General features: G+C 53.3%; 1 protein-coding gene across 1 annotated transcript in view; it reads left to right on the top strand.

The window, feature by feature from the left end:
* The first annotated feature begins 431 nt into the window (after nucleotides 1–431).
* glipr2 (GLI pathogenesis-related 2) overlaps nucleotides 432–20,353 on the top strand; it is a 33,358-nt gene continuing 13,436 nt past the window's right edge. Inside the window, exons 1-3 of the mRNA XM_084324339.1 lie at nucleotides 432–458; nucleotides 1,013–1,222; nucleotides 1,392–1,469. Of these exons, the coding sequence (XP_084180465.1) occupies nucleotides 452–458; nucleotides 1,013–1,222; nucleotides 1,392–1,469 (295 nt within the window). The 5' untranslated portion in view covers nucleotides 432–451. The remainder of the gene's footprint in view (nucleotides 459–1,012; nucleotides 1,223–1,391; nucleotides 1,470–20,353) is intronic.

Here is a 20,353-nt window from a genome sequence, read left to right as displayed (position 1 = left end):
AGGAAGAAGCAGGAAGGACCATTGATTAAGCCAATCATTTTGTGATTAGGGGAAAAACAAGGAGGGGTTTCATGCTAGTGTATATAAGCTTGAACCAGCGATAGAAAGCTAAGCTCTGTGTGCTCCCTGTCCTGCTGACTGAAGGGTTCCTGTCTGCTGTAGAAATCTGACATCAAGGTGTGAGTATAGCTTAGGACAGGCCTTTCTGTGAACTGAACTTAATTTGTAATAAAGCTTTGTAATTAAGAAGTAGCCTGAGATTCCTTATCCTACAACGGTAATTCATATAACATCCTGGGACATCGTCTACCTGAAGAATTATACCACAGTGGCTTTATTGTTGGAATAAACAGACACCTGTATAGTGTTCCTACTCGTAACCTGTAACCTGGCTCCACAGCTAATGTTTGTAATCTTGGTTTGTATTGCAGTACAGCGGAAAGGCAAGGTCATGGCAGGTATGTAAATACTTCTTTCTTTATCTCTTTCCATCACCACTGTCTAATTCAAAACCAAAATTTGATTCGGGAATTAAGAACCCTCGTTTTCAGATAAAATTAATGAAGAAACACTCAAATTGAAGCTATGAGGTTTTGTTCTAACAACATTTGAAAATGCACCTGAATGCTTCTAAAGGTGCACAGTAGAGAAAATGATTCTAGTTCATATCATTATCTATTATAATTGTGTTATTATTATGTTACCATATGAATGAATACATGTAGTTTTCTGTAGATGTAGCCATATTGCCAAACATCACACCCGATTTCAACCAAAAAGAGGTTTGGTAAAAGGTTAGATCATGTCACAAAGGAATCCTACTGAGTCACAAGATGGGTTTACTACAAGCTTAGCTGTAGGGCTTAAGCCAAGGCTCAAGGTTTGTTGTTATTTGATGCCCAATTACATCTGGTTACACTGGTTTACATGTGTGTGTGTGTGTGTGTGTGTGTGTGTGTGTGTGTGTGTGTGTGTGTGTGTGTGTGTGTCTGTCTGCGGTTTCTTTCTACAGACAATGGCTTTGAGAGGGAGTTTGTTGATGCCCACAACAAACTCCGCAAGCTGCACGGAGCCCCGCCCCTCACTCTGAGCAGAGACCTGTGTAACTCCGCCCAGAAATGGGCAGATCATCTGATGTCAATTAGAACCCTCCAGCATAGCTCCACCAATCACGGAGAGAACCTTTTCTACTCATATAGCTCGGCCTCCAAGGAACTTGACGGTAAGTTATAGAGCTTTGAGCGTGCCCACCTCCTGGGATTCTGGAAGTGGTTTATTGTGGATTTGTGCTTGTTTTATACATCTGTATGTATCCTGTGCATTCTGTGTTATTGCAACAGATCTGAAACAGATGCTTCAGTTTTGCATTGTTGTCTAATTGTTATTAAAAGGGAACGATGCCGTGGACAGTTGGTACAGCGAGATCAAAGACTATCGGTTTGATAAGCCTGGATTCAGCTCCGCCACAGGTGAGACAGAAACACACTACTGAACATAAACCGTGAGGACGAGCCTCTACAGAAATACTGATAGTTTGAAAATAGTTTTCACGGTTTGACGTAGCACTCGTACAGTCCAGGGGTGTGCGCGGGACAGGAGAGTCAGACAGGCAGGGGTCGATACACAGGTACGGAATAGTCAGCCAGGCAAGGGTCAAAGCGGGTACAGGGTAGTTAGCCAGGCAATGATCAAAAACGGCTGCAGGTCCTCATACGTTCCGGGAAAAGGCATGGAGAGTTGTCAGGCAGGCAGGGATCAGAGCACGTCTTGTCGAGAGCCAGAGAACAGGATGAATGTTACAACCTCAGCCAGAGCCTCTCTCTCAGGCCATGGTTACACTGGGTTAAAACAGCAACGTTCTATTTTCGAATGATTACGTTTGCATGTCCAAATTAAAAAGAAACGCAGTTTTGGCAGGAAAACGCGTTTTCCTAGTGGCAACGCTCAAAAGGTGTTTTTGTTTTGGAAACTCGCCGACAATGGTGCCATGTAATTTGCGCGAGCCGGATACGGAGCCGTTCTGCCCAATGCATATGCGCATTAGAGACCTGCACGGTTATTTCCAGTGTTTACAGCAGAGCTGTCCCAAGTAGCTGCGGCTACCAACGTGTTGTCAAGTTATTGTTATAAGGAACCCAGTACTCCAAACTACAACAGTCTGCATTCCCTTAACAATTGTTTGTATTGAGCCGTATTGTATTGTACCCATTCTGCAATCTGTTAAATAACATTTACATCCATTTATTTTGCTAGCATTAACGTTACTACGCTGCTAGCCACAATGCTATACTGTTATAATGGCATATCCCAATCATGTTAGCACGTAAGCTAACAAAATCGGCGATCTTTTTGTGAGACTAAACTCCGCTCTTGGTGGTCAATTGTGTTGATGTTAGTTTTGTTTCATCAACAAATCATCAACAAATGAGGCAGAACACACAGTGAATGTATCCGTTTTTGTTTATTGCACTTTATTTCTTGCTGAAAAATAAATGCTATGTAGCTAAATGGCTCATGCAAGGTATAAAGATGGTGGCTTTTCTGAGATTTTGAGCAGGATGTGGAGTGACTCGGTCAACCTATCTGATTGGTTGAAAATGGCCTTTATCTTTGAACTACATCGCCACCTACTGCTTTGGCATTGTACTACATGTATATACATCACTCGGTGGTCAGGAGACAAAACGATGTCTAACTTGCCTGCCATTACGTAGCGTTCTGAAAAACAAAACTGAAACTGAAAACTGAAAAACGAAACTGGCCCTAGTATAACCGCAGCCTCAGCCTCAGGCCTTGTCCAGACGAAAACGATTTTGATCTTTTTCGTTTTCATTTCAAAAAAGGTTTCCGTAAAAACGAAATTGTCTCAAGAAATAAGTGCGTGCCACAAATTTACTAAATAAATGTCTTTCCTGATTTAGACGTCGCTCTTTTATTTTGACACCCCCCGATCGTTTCCAAAGGAGTGGAGAGAGAGACCGCGGCTCAAACTACCTGTGTTGTATTAAAGTAATTCATTGATGTTTAACTTGTCCCTGTGTCCAGTCATTTCGACTAGCAAATGTTGTCCGGTTGTCTGTATTTAACGTTACCTCAGGATACCACTGTCTATTGTATTTAGTTGGTTAGCTATTTAGCTAATGTTGATAGCATGTTGAATAGCATCAATCAACGCTAGCTGGCTGGCTACAGCTCAACACCACCCATTACTATTTACTAAATTATGGAGGCTTTTTAATCATCAAGGTAAGAGAGGATTTGTCATGATCAACTGAAGGGGTATGCTATGGGACAATATGTGCTTGGCTACTACTTGGGTTTTCAGAAAAAGGCCAGCTATGTGACGCTAATCTCTAGCTAGTATCGTGTATTGCATCACAGTAGCCTCCCGGTGTTTAATAAACACTTCTAGCCAGGACATATCTGGACATATAAGACATATATGTATCATGTTTATTTTTTGTTGGCTGGGCTTGTGCATGCGGATTAAGGGAGATGTCAATCTGTTGTCGACGGTGGTAGTACAGGCGCAGTACATTTATAGCTGTAAAAGCCCGATCAAGCTCAATAGCTTCTGTAACACGAACGCAACTACTCTGTACGATACCATTGTTGTTGTGATGTGGGAGTTTGCACACGCGGGGTAAGGGAGAGGTGGGCTATCGCGTCAACGGTTCAGGAAAAGACTCGTATCACTTGTAAAGACAGCGACGCAAGGGGAGCGTCTTCAGAATTGCGCACTCTGGGAGCCGGTTTCAAAAGATTGCATCTTCAGGCTGCCAAAATGCAGTTCCGTGTGGATGAAAGGTGCATACGATCAAATACTTTGACTGATACCACCGAAATCGGTTTCATCTGGACATGGCCTCACCTGCCTGGCTGCAGGCCTCCACACCCTTATATGGGCAGCTTCCTGTCCCTTCTTCCACACACTGTCTCCATGGATCAACCTGCACACCTAAGGCTCATCAGATCATCACCAGACCTGGATATGAGACCTGCGTTCCTGCCACTCCTCGTCCGAGTGTTGCTTCACCTGCCTGGGTATGAGGTCTAGAACCTTTTGCTTACAGTGTCTCTATTTTTGCCTTGTCCTAACCCTGTTTTTCTGTGTGTAGGATCACATACCCTCCGGTCTTCGCTCCATCCCGAGACACCACCAGCCAGGCCGTCCCCTGGGAATCACACGGAGTGACCCTGCTCTCTCCTGTCGCACATTCTGTCATTCAAACCCTGTCTGCATGGTACCTAATGATTAAACATCCTAAACCGCCTCATTCTCCTCTCCTCTTGTGTTCTGCTCTTGGGTTCAAGATCTGACGCTATCCTAACAATGAAGAGCCAGGTAGGACTGCAGGGAAGGATGAGAACAAGGGTTAGACACGGTCGAGGCACAATGGACTAGAGAACAATTGTCATAATCACAGCAAGAGCGTTCTTCACTCCTCCTCATTCCCCCCTCACATTCACCACACGCCCTCCTCATGTCATGGTCAGGGCCCGGGCCTTCCTCTGCCCCCATCCTGCCGCGCCCATATATGGGCAGCTTCCTGCTGCAGCATTCCCACGCTGCCAGACGAGTGTCAATCAGCGCGGCTGTGAGGGATTCCCTCATCAAGCAGCCCCTATATCACCCGACAGATCCTGTCGTCCCTCGTTGCAGTGTTAAACTGCCTTCCTAGGTACGACGACTCAACCTGAAGACCTGCTAGACCTGCTCTTGTGATTATTCCTTCTCTAATCTTGTCTCTCTTGTGCCCAGGACCCCCGCTCCAGCGCACCTTCCTGCCTGGACATCTCGTGCTGCACAAGGAGTACTCCTGCTCTCTCTCTTGACACAAGACCTGTGTCCTCTGCCCACAGCTGCACTGGGAGTGCACCTGTCCTCATTTCCCCCAAGAACATTCTAACCCCTGTCTGTTGCACATTCCTGATGTAAACTCTGTCTGCTTGGGGAAATACAATTAAAGAACCCTAAACCGCTCCATTCTCTCTCCTCCTGTGTTTGCTATTGGGCTCCGCAAGAACCCCCTCCTCACAGAACACAGTGACCAGATGTCGGACCCAGCACCACAGGACGTCGGGGAATGGAGCAACAATATCCAGGCCGCCGTCACTGGACACGCCATTCTGGTAAACCAACACTCACAACTACTAGACGACACGATTGCCCAACTCGGCGCTCTCGCGCTTCGCTCCCAGGAACGAGACAGACAATTTGAGCGTTTTGATGCGTATGTCACTGCCCAGCTAGCCGTCCCACCTGTTGTCTCCCCACCTGTTGAATCCCCACCTGCTGTACCCCAGTACAGGGAGCCCCATGTACCCGCGCCAGAACGTTATGATGGAAACGTCTCTGGGTGTCGAGCCTTTCTTTTTCAATGTTCATTAGTATTCGGGTAACAGCCACACACCTTCCAGAGTGAAAGATCCAAAGTCTCCTACCTGTCAGGTCTGCTTACGGGTCCCGCGCTAGCATGGGCAACCGCCCTCCACTTTAGTCGTTCCCCCCTCTGCGATTCGTACTCTGCTTATGTCGGCGACATGCGAAGGGTCTTCGACCATCCCCCCGGTGTCTCGGATAGTACTGCCGCCCTGTTTACAATCCGCCAAGGTAATCGCAGCGTGAGCGAATATGCAATTGAATTCCGTATCCTGGCAGCAGGTTCCGAGTGGAACGACACGCCATTACGAGGGGCTTTTCACCAAGGCCTCAGCGACGTCCTATAGGATGAATTGGCGTCTAAGGAGAAGCCATCTTTTTTTTGTTTCCAAGAAGGATGGCTCCCTTTGCCCCTGTATTGACTACCGGGGTCTCAACAACATCACGGTCAAGAACAAGTACCCCCTGCCATTGATTAACTCTGCTTTCGAACCCCTGCAAGGTGCCACCATTTTCACGAAGCTGGACCTCAGAAATGCCTATCACCTTGTCCGTGTCCGGGAAGGGGACGAGTGGAAGACAGCCTTTAAGACCCCGCTCGGTCACTTCGAGTACAAGGTAATGCCCTTTGGGCTGACCAACGCCCCTGCTGTCTTCCAGGCCCTTGTCAATTAACCGCTCTGTCTTTGTTTAACTGGACGACATTCTGATTTTCTCCCGCTCTATCGAGGAGCACGTCCAGCATGTCCGCCGGGTCCTTCAACGCCTACTGGAGAACAAGCTGTTCGTCAAGGCGGAGAAGTGTGAGTTCCACGTCTCCTCCATCGGGTTCCTCGGCTACATCATCGAGGGCGGCAAGATCCGGGCGGACCCCGAGAAGATCAAGGCGGTGTCCGACTGGCCCCGTCCCACCAATGTCAAGCAGCTCCAACGCTTCCTGGGGTTTGCTAACTTCTACCGGCGTTTCATCAGGGACTACAGCCGGGTCGCTGCACCCCTCACCCAACTCACCTCGCCTTCCGTGCCCTTCGTCTGGTCTGACAGAGTGGACTCCGCCTTCACCAAGCTGCGCCGGCGCTTCACCTCCACGCCCATCCTCGTCCAGCCGGACGCGTCCCGCCAGTTCGTGGTGGAGGTAGACGCCTCAAGTACCGGAGTAGCGGCGATCCTCTCCCAACACTCCGCTCTCGACCAGAGACTGCATCCCTGCGCCTTCTTCTCTCACCGCGTGACCCCAGCGGAGGTCAATTACGATATTGGGAACCTGGAGCTCCTGGCAGTCAAGCTGGCCCTGGAGGAATGGAGGCACTGGCTGGAGGGCTCAGCGATCCCCTTCCTGGTCTGGACTGACCATAAGAACCTCGCCTACGTCCAGACAGCCAAGCGCCTGAACTCCCGCCAGGCACGCTGGGCACTGTTCTTCGCCAGGTTCAATTTCACCCTGACCTACAGGCCTGGCTCCAAGAATGCCAAGCGAGACGCCCTCTCCCGGCAGTTTGTCCCCGAAGAGGGTCCCGCGCACCCTGACACTATCCTCCCCTCCTCCTGCTTGGTGGCCGCCGCCACCTGGGAGATCCAGTCCGTCGTCCGGGAAGCCCAGCGCGTCCAGCCTGATCCAGGTAACGGCCCACCTAACTGGCTTTTTGTCCCCGACCTTGTCCGCTCCCAGGTGCTCCAGTGGGTCCACGCCTCCCGGTTCGCATGTCATCCTGGGATCAACCATACCCTGTCCCTGCTGAGGCGGCACTTCTGGTGGGTCTCCATGAGGGAGGACACCCGCGCCTTCGTCCTTGCATGCACCGTCTGTGCTCGTGGGAAGGCTTCCCACCAACCGCCCGCCGGGCTCCTCCATACGCTCCCTGTTCCCGGTCGACCCTGGTCGCACGTCGCCCTGGACTTCATCACCGGTCTGCCTCTCTCACACGGTAACACAGTCATTCTCACTATCGTTGACCATTTCTCGAAGGCCGTGCACTTTGTTGCTCTCCCCAAACTCCCCTCTGCTTCAGAAACCGTTGACCTGATGGTGCTCCACGTCTTCCGCCTCCACGGGATCCCGGTGGACATCGTCTCCGACAGGGGCCCGCAATTCATCTCCCAAGTCTGGAAGGCCTTCTGTCGGGCCCTGGGGGCCACGGTCAGTCTCTCCTCCGGATACCACCCGCAGACCAACGGCCAGTCGGAGCGGGCCAACCAGGACCTGGGGTCCGCCCTCCGCTGCGTGACGACCCGGGACCCCTCCGGCTGGAGTGTTTTCCTGCCATGGATTGAGTACGCCCACAACTCTCTGTCCTCCGTGGCCACAGGTCAGTCCCCCTTCGAGTCCTCTCTGGGCTACCAACCCCCGCTGTTCCCTGCACAGGAGGAGGAGATCGCTGTTCCATCGGTGCAGGACCACCTTCGCCGCTGCAAGAGGATATGGGAGGACACGAGGGCCAAACTGCTCAGCGGAACCGCCGCTTCGCCGACCGCCACCGGACCCCGGCTCCCGACTATCAACCAGGTCAGATGGTTTGGCTCTCGTCCCGGGACCTGCCGCTCAAGTCTGTGTCCCGCAAACTCACCCCCCGTTTTGTTGGTCCCTATAAAATTCTATCCATTATCAACCCCTCAGTCGTCAAACTCCAGCTTCCCTCCATCATGCGCATTCACCCCTCGTTTCATGTTTCCTCAAATCAAATCAAATCAAATTCCCAGTTAAAGCCGGTGGTCTCCAGTCCCCTGTCTCCCCCAGCTCCGGAGCCTCCCCCTCCGCTGGTCATCGACGACCACCCGGCCTACATCGTCCGGCAGCTGCTGGGCGTGCGTCGCCGCGGCCGCGGCTTCCAATACCTCGTGGACTCGGAGGGCTACGGCCCGGAGGAGCGCAGCTGGGTCTCCCGCGGGTTGATCCTGGATCCTGAACTCGTGCGGGACTTCCATCGGGCTAACCCTGACAAGCCTGGAGGGTCGCCAGGAGGCGCCCGTAGAGGGGGGGGTCCTGTCATGGTCAGGGCCCGGGCCTTCCTCTGCCCCCATCCTGCCGCGCCCATAGGGCAGCTTCCTGCTGCAGCATTCCCACGCTGCCAGACGAGCGTCAATCAGCGTGGCTGTGAGGGATTCCCTCATCAAGCAGCCCATATATCACCCGACGGATCCTGTCGTCCCTCGTCGCAGTGTTAAACTGCCTTCCTAGGTACGACGACTCAACCTGAAGACCTGCTAGACCTGCTCTTGTGATTATTCCTTCTCTAATCTTGTCTCTCTTGTGCCCAGGACCCCCGCTCCAGCGCACCTTCTTGCCTGGACATCTCGTGCTGCACAAGGAGTGTTCCTGCTCTCTCTCTCGACACAAGACCTGTGTCCTCTGCCCACAGCTGCACTGGGAGTGCACCTGTCCTCATTTCCCCCAAGAAGACCCTGTCCCTGCTGAGGCGGCACTTCTGGTGGGTCTCCATGAGGGAGGACACCCGCGCCTTCGTCCTTGCATGCACCGTCTGTGCTCGTGGGAAGGCTTCCCACCAACCGCCCGCCGGGCTCCTCCATACGCTCCCTGTTCCCGGTCGACCCTGGTCGCACGTCGCCCTGGACTTCATCACCGGTCTGCCTCTCTCACACGGTAACACAGTCATTCTCACTATCGTTGACCATTTCTCGAAGGCCGTGCACTTTGTTGCTCTCCCCAAACTCCCCTCTGCTTCAGAAACCGCTGACCTGATGGTGCTCCACGTCTTCCGCCTCCACGGGATCCCGGTGGACATCGTCTCCGACAGGGGCCCGCAATTCATCTCCCAAGTCTGGAAGGCCTTCTGTCGGGCCCTGGGGGCCACGGTCAGTCTCTCCTCCGGATACCACCCGCAGACCAACGGCCAGTCGGAGCGGGCCAACCAGGACCTGGGGTCATCAAGCAGCCCATATATCACCCGACGGATCCTGTCGTCCCTCGTCGCAGTGTTAAACTGCCTTCCTAGGTACGACGACTCAACCTGAAGACCTGCTAGACCTGCTCTTGTGATTATTCCTTCTCTAATCTTGTCTCTCTTGTGCCCAGGACCCCCGCTCCAGCGCACCTTCTTGCCTGGACATCTCGTGCTGCACAAGGAGTGTTCCTGCTCTCTCTCTCGACACAAGACCTGTGTCCTCTGCCCACAGCTGCACTGGGAGTGCACCTGTCCTCATTTCCCCCAAGAAGACCCTGTCCCTGCTGAGGCGGCACTTCTGGTGGGTCTCCATGAGGGAGGACACCCGCGCCTTCGTCCTTGCATGCACCGTCTGTGCTCGTGGGAAGGCTTCCCACCAACCGCCCGCCGGGCTCCTCCATACGCTCCCTGTTCCCGGTCGACCCTGGTCGCACGTCGCCCTGGACTTCATCACCGGTCTGCCTCTCTCACACGGTAACACAGTCATTCTCACTATCGTTGACCATTTCTCGAAGGCCGTGCACTTTGTTGCTCTCCCCAAACTCCCCTCTGCTTCAGAAACCGCTGACCTGATGGTGCTCCACGTCTTCCGCCTCCACGGGATCCCGGTGGACATCGTCTCCGACAGGGGCCCACAATTCATCTCCCAAGTCTGGAAGGCCTTCTGTCGGGCCCTGGGGGCCACGGTCAGTCTCTCCTCCGGATACCACCCGCAGACCAACGGCCAGTCGGAGCGGGCCAACCAGGACCTGGGGTCCGCCCTCCGCTGCGTGACGACCCGGGACCCCTCCGGCTGGAGTGTTTTCCTGCCATGGATTGAGTACGCCCACAACTCTCTGTCCTCCGCGGCCACAGGTCAGTCCCCCTTCGAGTCCTCTCTGGGCTACCAACCCCCGCTGTTCCCTGCACAGGAGGAGGAGATCGCTGTTCCATCGGTGCAGGATCACCTTCGCCGCTGCAGGAGGATATGGGAGGACACGAGGGCCAAACTGCTCAGCGGAACCGCCGCTTCGCCGACCGCCACCGGACCCCGGCTCCTGACTATCAACCAGGTCAGATGGTTTGGCTCTCGTCCCGGGACCTGCCGCTCAAGTCTGTGTCCCGCAAACTCACCCCCCGTTTTGTTGGTCCCTATAAAATTCTATCCATTATCAACCCCTCAGTCGTCAAACTCCAGCTTCCCTCCATCATGCGCATTCACCCCTCGTTTCATGTTTCCTCAAATCAAATCAAATCAAATTCCCAGTTAAAGCCGGTGGTCTCCAGTCCCCTGTCTCCCCCAGCTCCGGAGCCTCCCCCTCCGCTGGTCATCGACGACCACCCGGCCTACATCGTCCGGCAGCTGCTGGGCGTGCGTCGCCGCGGCCGCGGCTTCCAATACCTCGTGGACTGGGAGGGCTACGGCCCGGAGGAGCGCAGCTGGGTCTCCCGCGGGTTGATCCTGGATCCTGAACTCGTGCGGGACTTCCATCGGGCTAACCCTGACAAGCCTGGAGGGTCGCCAGGAGGCGCCCGTAGAGGGGGGGGTCCTGTCATGGTCAGGGCCCGGGCCTTCCTCTGCCCCCATCCTGCCGCGCCCATATATGGGCAGCTTCCTGCTGCAGCATTCCCACGCTGCCAGACGAGCGTCAATCAGCGTGGCTGTGAGGGATTCCCTCATCAAGCAGCCCCTATATCACCCGACGGATCCTGTCGTCCCTCGTCGCAGTGTTAAACTGCCTTCCTAGGTACGACGACTCAACCTGAAGACCTGCTAGACCTGCTCTTGTGATTATTCCTTCTCTAATCTTGTCTCTCTTGTGCCCAGGACCCCCGCTCCAGCGCACCTTCTTGCCTGGACATCTCGTGCTGCACAAGGAGTGTTCCTGCTCTCTCTCTCGACACAAGACCTGTGTCCTCTGCCAACAGCTGCACTGGGAGTGCACCTGTCCTCATTTCCCCCAAGAAGACCCTGTCCCTGCTGAGGCGGCACTTCTGGTGGGTCTTCATGAGGGAGGACACCCGCGCCTTCGTCCTTGCATGCACCGTCTGTGCTCGTGGGAAGGCTTCCCACCAACCGCCCGCCGGGCTCCTCCATACGCTCCCTGTTCCCGGTCGACCCTGGTCGCACGTCGCCCTGGACTTCATCACCGGTCTGCCTCTCTCACACGGTAACACAGTCATTCTCACTATCGTTGACCATTTCTCGAAGGCCGTGCACTTTGTTGCTCTCCCCAAACTCCCCTCTGCTTCAGAAACCGCTGACCTGATGGTGCTCCACGTCTTCCGCCTCCACGGGATCCCGGTGGACATCGTCTCCGACAGGGGCCCGCAATTCATCTCCCAAGTCTGGAAGGCCTTCTGTCGGGCCCTGGGGGCCACGGTCAGTCTCTCCTCCGGATACCACCCGCAGACCAACAGCCAGTCGGAGCGGGCCAACCAGGACCTGGGGTCCGCCCTCCGCTGCGTGACGACCCGGGACCCCTCCGGCTGGAGTGTTTTCCTGCCATGGATTGAGTACGCCCACAACTCTCTGTCCTCCGCGGCCACAGGTCAGTCCCCCTTCGAGTCCTCTCTGGGCTACCAACCCCCGCTGTTCCCTGCACAGGAGGAGGAGATCGCTGTTCCATCGGTGCAGGACCACCTTCGCCGCTGCAGGAGGATATGGGAGGACACGAGGGCCGCACTGCTCAGCGGAACCGCCGCTTCGCCGACCACCACCGGACCCCGGCTCTCCGACTATCAACCAGGTCAGATGGTTTGGCTCTCGTCCCGGGACCTGCCGCTCAAGTCTGTGTCCCGCAAACTCACCCCCCGTTTTGTTGGTCCCTATAAAATTCTATCCATTATCAACCCCTCAGTCGTCAAACTCCAGCTTCCCTCCATCATGCGCATTAACCCCTCGTTTCATGTTTCCTCAAATCAAATCAAATTCCCAGTTAAAGCCGGTGGTCTCCAGTCCCCTGTCTCCCCCAGCTCCGGAGCCTCCCCCTCCGCTGGTCATCGACGACCACCCGGCCTACATCGTCCAGCTAGTTGCTGGATGTGCGTCGCCGCGGCCGCGGCTTCCAATACCTCGTGGACTGGGAGGGCTACGGCCCGGAGGAGCGCAGCTGGGTCTCCCGTGGGTTGATCCTGGATCCTGAACTCATGCGGGACTTCCATCGGGCTAACCCTGACAAGCCTGGAGGGTCGCCAGGAGGCGCCCGTAGAGGGGGGGGTCCTGTCATGGTCAGGGCCCGGGCCTTCCTCTGCCCCCATCCTGCCGCGCCCATATATGGGCAGCTTCCTGCTGCAGCATTCCCACGCTGCCAGACGAGCGTCAATCAGTGTGGCTGTGAGGGATTCCCTCATCAAGCAGCCCCTATATCACCCGACGGATCCTGTCGTCCCTCGTCGCAGTGTTAAACTGCCTTCCTAGGTACGACGACTCAACCTGAAGACCTGCTAGACCTGCTCTTGTGATTATTCCTTCTCTAATCTTGTCTCTCTTGTGCCCAGGACCCCCGCTCCAGCGCACCTTCTTGCCTGGACATCTCGTGCTGCACAAGGAGTGTTCCTGCTCTCTCTCTCGACACAAGACCTGTGTCCTCTGCCCACAGCTGCACTGGGAGTGCACCTGTCCTCATTTCCCCCAAGAAGACCCTGTCCCTGCTGAGGCGGCACTTCTGGTGGGTCTCCATGAGGGAGGACACCCGCGCCTTCGTCCTTGCATGCACCGTCTGTGCTCGTGGGAAGGCTTCCCACCAACCGCCCGCCGGGCTCCTCCATACACTCCCTGTTCCCGGTCGACCCTGGTCGCACGTCGCCCTGGACTTCATCACCGGTCTGCCTCTCTCACACGGTAACACAGTCATTCTCACTATCGTTGACCATTTCTCGAAGGCCGTGCACTTTGTTGCTCTCCCCAAACTCCCCTCTGCTTCAGAAACCGCTGACCTGATGGTGCTCCACGTCTTCCGCCTCCACGGGATCCCGGTGGACATCGTCTCCGACAGGGGCCCGCAATTCATCTCCCAAGTCTGGAAGGCCTTCTGTCGGGCCCTGGGGGCCACGGTCAGTCTCTCCTCCGGATACCACCCGCAGACCAACGGCCAGTCGGAGCGGGCCAACCAGGACCTGGGGTCCACCCTCCGCTGCGTGACGACCCGGGACCCCTCCGGCTGGAGTGTTTTCCTGCCATGGATTGAGTACGCCCACAACTCTCTGTCCTCCGCGGCCACAGGTCAGTCCCCCTTCGAGTCCTCTCTGGGCTACCAACCCACGCTGTTCCCTGCACAGGAGGAGGAGATCGCTGTTCCATCGGTGCAGGACCACCTTCGCCGATGCAGGAGGATATGGGAGGACACGAGGGCCGCACTGCTCAGTGGAACCGCCGCTTCGCCGACCGCCACCGGACCCCGGCTCCCGACTATCAACCAGGTCAGATGGTTTGGCTCTCGTCCCGGGACCTGCCGCTCAAGTCTGTGTCCCGCAAACTCACCCCCCGTTTTGTTGGTCCCTATAAAATTCTATCCATTATCAACCCCTCAAATCAAATCAAATCAAATTCCCAGTTAAAGCCGGTGGTCTCCAGTCCCCTGTCTCCCCCAGCTCCGGAGCCTCCCCCTCCGCTGGTCATCGACGACCACCCGGCCTACATCGTCCGGCAGCTGCTGGGCGTGCGTCGCCGCGGCCGCGGCTTCCAATACCTCGTGGACTGGGAGGGCTACGGCCCGGAGGAGCACAGCTGGGTCTCCCGCTGGTTGATCCTGGATCCTGAACTCGTGCGGGACTTCCATCGGGCTAACCCTGACAAGCCTGGAGGGTCGCCAGGAGGCGCCCGTAGAGGGGGGGGTCCTGTCATGGTCAGGGCCCGGGCCATCCTCTGCCCCCATCCTGCCGCGCCCATATATGGGCAGCTTCCTGCTGCAGCATTCCCACGCTGCCAGACGAGCGTCAATCAGCGTGGCTGTGAGGGATTCCCTCATCAAGCTGCCCCTATATCACCCGACGGATCCTGTCGTCCCTCGTCGCAGTGTTAAACTGCCTTCCTAGGTACGACGACTCAACCTGAAGACCTGCTAGACCTGCTCTTGTGATTATTCCTTCTCTAATCTTGTCTCTCTTGTGCCCAGGACCCCCGCTCCAGCGCACCTTCTTGCCTGGACATCTCGTGCTGCACAAGGAGTGTTCCTGCTCTCTCTCTCGACACAAGACCTGTGTCCTCTGCCCACAGCTGCACTGGGAGTGCACCTGTCCTCATTTCCCCCAAGAACATTCTAACCCCTGTCTGTTGCACATTCCTGATGTAAACTCTGTCTGCTTGGGGAAATACAATTAAAGAACCCTAAACCGCTCCATTCTCTCTCCTCCTGTGTTTGCTATTGGGCTCCGCAAGAACCCCCTCCTCACACCTCACTCCTCTTCATCCTCCCTTCCATCCACCACAGAAGCCTCACGCCCATATATGGTCAGCACCCCTTCACCCCCTGTCACTCAACTCAGCTGCACCTCATCCCCTGATTCGCACGCTGCCAGGCACCTCACTCCTCACAGCTGTATCCCATCCCCTGTTGATGAAGACCCTACTTCTACCGGACGACGCTGACCAGAAGTCGTCGTGGTGTTAGTATCATTACCTAGGTACGATGCCTCAGTCCGAAGACCTGCTAGACATCCCTGTGTGATTATTCCCTGTTCTAACCTTCCTTCTCTTGTGCCCAGGACCTCCGTGCCAGCGTGCCCCTGTCTGGACCCCCTGGAGCTTACCAAGGAGTTCCTGCTCACTCTCTCGACACAGACCCGTGTCTTCCGTCCGCAGTAGCACTGGAGTGCACCTGCTCCCATTACCCCAAGAACATTCCCAATTCATATCTGTTGTACATTTCTGGATGTAACTCTTGCCTACTTGGGAATACTATTAAACATCCTGAAACGCTCCATTCTATCTTCTCCTGTGTTCAGCGATTGGGCTCTGCTTAAAACCCATTCTCACAACAATACGAGAGAGAGCAGTATCACGTTTCGCACAAGCGACAAAGGTTTTTACTTCACTTTGAAACTCGAGTTCTTACTCCAGCAGCACCACTGAATAATATTTTTGTAAGAAATATTGTACCTTAAATCCACCCAAGTCTACGTCTAAGGCAGCCTGAGACCGGTCCATAGGACCGTGACCTGTTAGAGCCTGCCCTCCAGGCTATAACACACAGATCAGCCTGCCAATGTCATTCAAGGTTTATTTAGCCCACCGCTGCATGTTGCCACCTGCTACTTTCTTCAGACTTTTATTTTAGTTGAACTGCTCCTTCACGGACGGCCTAGCCTTCGTTCTGAGTGATGGAACTTTTTTCTTCTACTTTGTCAAGGATTCAAGAAATTCACGTCTAGGTTTGGGTTAGTTTGTTTTATAGCCATCCATCCATTGCGTGTTTCTAAGCTAGGTAGGTTGCTAGTTCTTCACGTTTCATAGGATTCAACATCGTGGTTCGGGTTAGCCAGCTCACTAGCCATCCATCCATATCGTGCTTTGTGGTTTTGGTTTGCTAGCTCACTGGGCATCCATCCATTGTGTACCAAGCTAGCTACAGATTTCACGTGTCATGGTGGACACCCAGAAAAGCTCCAAGAGTTGGAGGCACATGTCTGCTACGGACAAGCATCCCCAATGACGACCAGAGCACGCCGTTAGTGTTGGCAGACCCTTTCTTCTGCATTCCTTGTGCCAGCTTCCTTCCCGCCAAGCTCAAGAGCCTGCTAGCTTAGAGTCCGAGCAGGACATCCCGCCCCTCCTTTAGGAGCACTTCCCTCAGCATCAGCCCACCAGTGGGGCTCGGTGGAAGAGGAGTATGAGGATAGTGCCGCGCAGGTTGCGCACTCCCTTCCCAGATCAGCGTGGTGTGAAACACCACGCACGCACGCACGCACGCACACACACACACACACACACACACACACACACACACACACACACACACACACACACACACACACACACACACACACACACACACACACACACACACACACACACACACACACACACACACACACACACACACACACACACACACACACACACACAGCACAGTAGTAAATAGTAGTAAATGTAAAATAACAGGAATGCAGACTGATTGCAGGGCTAGTATTTCTGTACTGGTTCCTTTCCTTATCATACCAAAATAGGTATGTTTCACTCCCATATCCTGTTAGCTACTGCGTACGTCAGACGCCTCTGTCGTTTTGTATTCACTATCAACGTTACATTCTGCAATACATAGATTCTTATCTCAAAACTAGCCTACGTCAGCATCTATCCTTCAAGTTTCTTTAATAGTTGTCATACAGAAGTACAGAATACTTTTGTACAAAATGCTTCTTACTGTTGCGCTCCAGAGACTGTGCAAGACAAGATAAGTATGAAATAAAATAACATAGTAAAATTAGAAGTAAAAAAATGAGGTCACAGTGTTCAGTTTAGACATATGTACAATGTTCGATGCAGAATAGACGTAGTTACCATACAATATACAATACTGTGCAGTGTACTAATATACAATACTATATAGTGCAAGGCAGAAATGGAGAAATGGGACGAGGTGCAATTTAGGTACAATTCACAGTAGGTGTACGAGTTGTAGTGCAAATCCTTTATCAATAAATATAAAGTGTAAGTGTGTTTGTGTGATCTAAAGTGTGGAGAGTGGGTGCTGCAGTGTGTTGTTTGTTTGAGTGAGTGTGTGCGTGTGGGTGTGTGTGCTGTGTGCATTTGATGGTTGTTGCATAGTGATTATTGTTCGTTTAGCGATTATTGTTCGTTTAGCAGCCTGATGGCCTGGGGATAGAAGCTTCTTCTGAGTCTTTCTGTGCTCGCCTTAAGACTCCGGTATCGCTTGCCTGACCGCAGCAGTTCAAAGAGGCAGTTGTTCGGGTGGCTCGAGTCCTTAATAATTCTCTTAGCCTTCCCCTTGCACCGCTTGTTGTAAATGTTCTGGAGGGTGGGAAGCCCCCCTCCAATTGTGCGTTCGGCTGAACGTGTCACTCTTTGTAGTCTGCTACGGTCTTGTGCAGTGCTATTCCCAAACCAGGAGGTGATGTTGCCGGTCAGGATGCTCTCTATTGTACATGAGTAGAAGTTCCTAAGGATCTTCTGACTGACTTGGAACTTCCTTAGGCGCCTGAGGAAGTAGAGGCGTTGTCGTGCCTTCTTCACAACACTGTCAATGTGTGTGGTCCATGTCAAGTCCTCGGATATGTGGGCTCCGAGGTACTTGAAACTGTTCACTCTCTCAACCGGTGCCCCGTCGATGCTGAGGGGGCTGTAGTCCTTGACCCCCGACCTCCTGAAGTCCACAATCATCTCTTTTGTTTTGCTGACGTTCAGGGAGAGGCAGTTCTCCTGACACCACTGTGACAGGTTCTCTACCTCTTCCAGGTAGGCCCTTTCGTCGTTGGCAGAGATCAGGCCCACCACTACTGTGTCATCAGCAAATTTGATGATGGTGTTGTTGTTCCGCTGTGCTACGCAGTCATGTGTGTACAGGGAGTAGAGGAGGGGGCTCAGAACACAGCCCTGGGGGGCCCCTATGTTGAGCGTGATGGATGAGGAGGTGCAGTTGCCGGCTCTTACCACCTGGGGTCTGCCCGTCAGGAAGTCCAAGACCCACTGGCAGAGGTCATAGTTCAAGCCCAGGTCCCTGAGCTTGGCTATGAGTTTGGAGGGGACTATGGTATTGAATGCTGAGCTGTAGTCGATGAACAGCATTCTCACATAGTTCCCCTGCCTCTTGTCCAGGTGTGATGCTGCTGTGTGCAGCACATGGGCTATGGCGTCCTCCGTGGACCTGTTGGGGCGATATGCAAATTGCAGAGGGTCCAGGTTGATGGGGAGGGAGGAACAGATGTAGCCCTTCACTAGCTTCTCAAAGCACTTCATGGCTATGGAGGTGAGGGCTACAGGGCGGTAGTCGTTGAGGCAAGCGGGCGTAGATTTTTTGGGTACAGGGATGATGGTGGACTTCTTCAGACAGGTGGGGATGACAGCCTGTTCCAAGGACAGGTTGAAGATGTCAGTGAATACCGGGGCCAGTTGGTCGGCACAGACTTTTAGGACGCGGCCGGGGATGCCGTCCGGTCCTGCTGCCTTCCTGATATTCACTTTTTTAAAGATCCGTCTCACCTCATGCTCTGTTACCCTGAACACTGAGTCTCCATCAGCAGACCCCCCCCCCCATTGCCGTGGTTTGTAGGCTGGTGTTGTTATTCACAGCCTCAAACCTCGCATAGAAGGAATTGAGATCATTTGCTAAGGAGATGTCACTGTTCAGTTTGAGGGGGGTGCCTTTGTAGTCTGTCATTGTTCTGAGGCCCTGCCACATGCCTCTAGAGTCAGCCTGTTCAAACTGAAGTTCAACTTTATCCCTGTAACGCCGTTTTGCCTCTATTACTGCTCTCCTGACGTTGTATCTTGCCATCTTGTGTTCTTCCATGTTGCCTGTCACCAGCCCGGTGTTGTATGCTGATGTGCGCACTTTCAGAGCCTCACGGACGGATTTGTCTACCCAGGGCTTTTGATTTGGGTAGATTTTAATTTTGGTGGAGGGGATTGTTTCTTCTACCTGAGTACAGACATAGTCAATCACCGTTTCGGTGTATTCGTTAATATTGGCTGTGTTATCACGGAATACACTCCAGTCTGTGCATTCCAGTGCAGCTTGGAGTGACTCCTCTGACGTCACGGCCCAACGCTTAACCTCTCGCGAGACCACCGGCGTTCGCTTGAGACTTTGTTTGTACTTTGGCAAAAGAAATATTGCGGCGTGATCGCTTTTACCGAATGGACTAAGAGCCTGTGACTTGTACCCATTCTTAAATTGCGAGTATACATGGTCTAATATGTTCTCGCCTCTGGTGGGACAGGTCACATGCTGATAGAAATTCGGCAACACCTTTTTAAGACGCGCGCTGTTGAAATCACCCAAAACCAAAATGGCAGCGTCAACATTAGCTGCCTGGAGTTTGTTTACCTCGTCGTGAAGTTTTGAAAGTGCGACCCCAGTGTTCGCGTGTGGTGGAATGTACACTCCGATGAGGATGATGGACGTTAACTCTCTTGGGAGGAAGAAGGGTCGACATTTTATCGTGATAAACTCCAGGTCTGGGGAGCAGTGGTTAGACAGTTCCTTTGTGTTGCCTAAATCGCACCACTCCTTGTTTATCATGAAGGCAATGCCGCCTCCTTTCTTCTTTAGTGACTCTTCTGCCGTCCGGTCCTTGCGGAGAACGAAGAAGTGGTCTGCCGGTTCTATTGCGTGATTCGGGACATCTGGACTCAGCCAAGTTTCTGTGAAACAGAGGACGTTACAATCCCGAATGTCCCTCTGGAATTGGATCCGTGCTCTGATGTCGTCCAGTTTGTTTCCTATCGATTGCACATTGGCCAACAATATGCTGGGCAATGTGGTTCTGTGTCGTTTGGACCTCAGTCTGTTTCGGACCCCGGCTCTCTTTCCACGTCTTCGCGGCGGCTTCTCCTGGTCTTGGCCGTGGCCATAACAAAGGATCTCGGCGGGCCATTTCTGCTGTTCAGCGATCCGATCCAGAGAGCAATCCAAACGGTAAGTTTTCCTTAATCCAATGTCAATGATTGACTGACGGTCATACACATACACATATAATGCACCAACAGTTGGTGCAAATAAAACTCCTAATACTATAAAAATTAACAAAAGAAAGCACAGTCTCGACGGAGCGATCAGAAAGGCAGCCATCAGTGCAGCGCCAGTGTGTGTGTTCCTCAGGTCTTGCAGTAATTAGGCCAATTAGTAATTATTTCTGTTGCATTATTACTCAGGCATTAAAGGAACACTCCAACACGAGAAGATTGATATCAGTTTTGGAGTTGTTGGAAGTTGTATAGCATGCACCTCTCTCTGGGGCTACTGGGCACACAGAGGTGAAATCTTCTTGTCAAGACTCTGGGGAAGATGGCAAATAAGTCCCAAAATGTTTGGAATGTTCCTTTAACACACTTAGCTTTGAGGTAAGAATGTATGTATTGCAGCTGGGAGACCAGCGATATTGGAGTGAATACAACGACAGCGGCCTCTAA

The sequence above is a fragment of the Notolepis coatsorum genome (genome assembly GCF_963971535.1).
Source record: "Notolepis coatsorum genome assembly, chromosome: 11".
Lineage (NCBI taxonomy): Eukaryota > Metazoa > Chordata > Actinopteri > Aulopiformes > Paralepididae > Notolepis > Notolepis coatsorum.
Note: the sequence above shows the minus strand (reverse complement) of the source record. Positions and strands in the feature narration are given on the sequence as shown.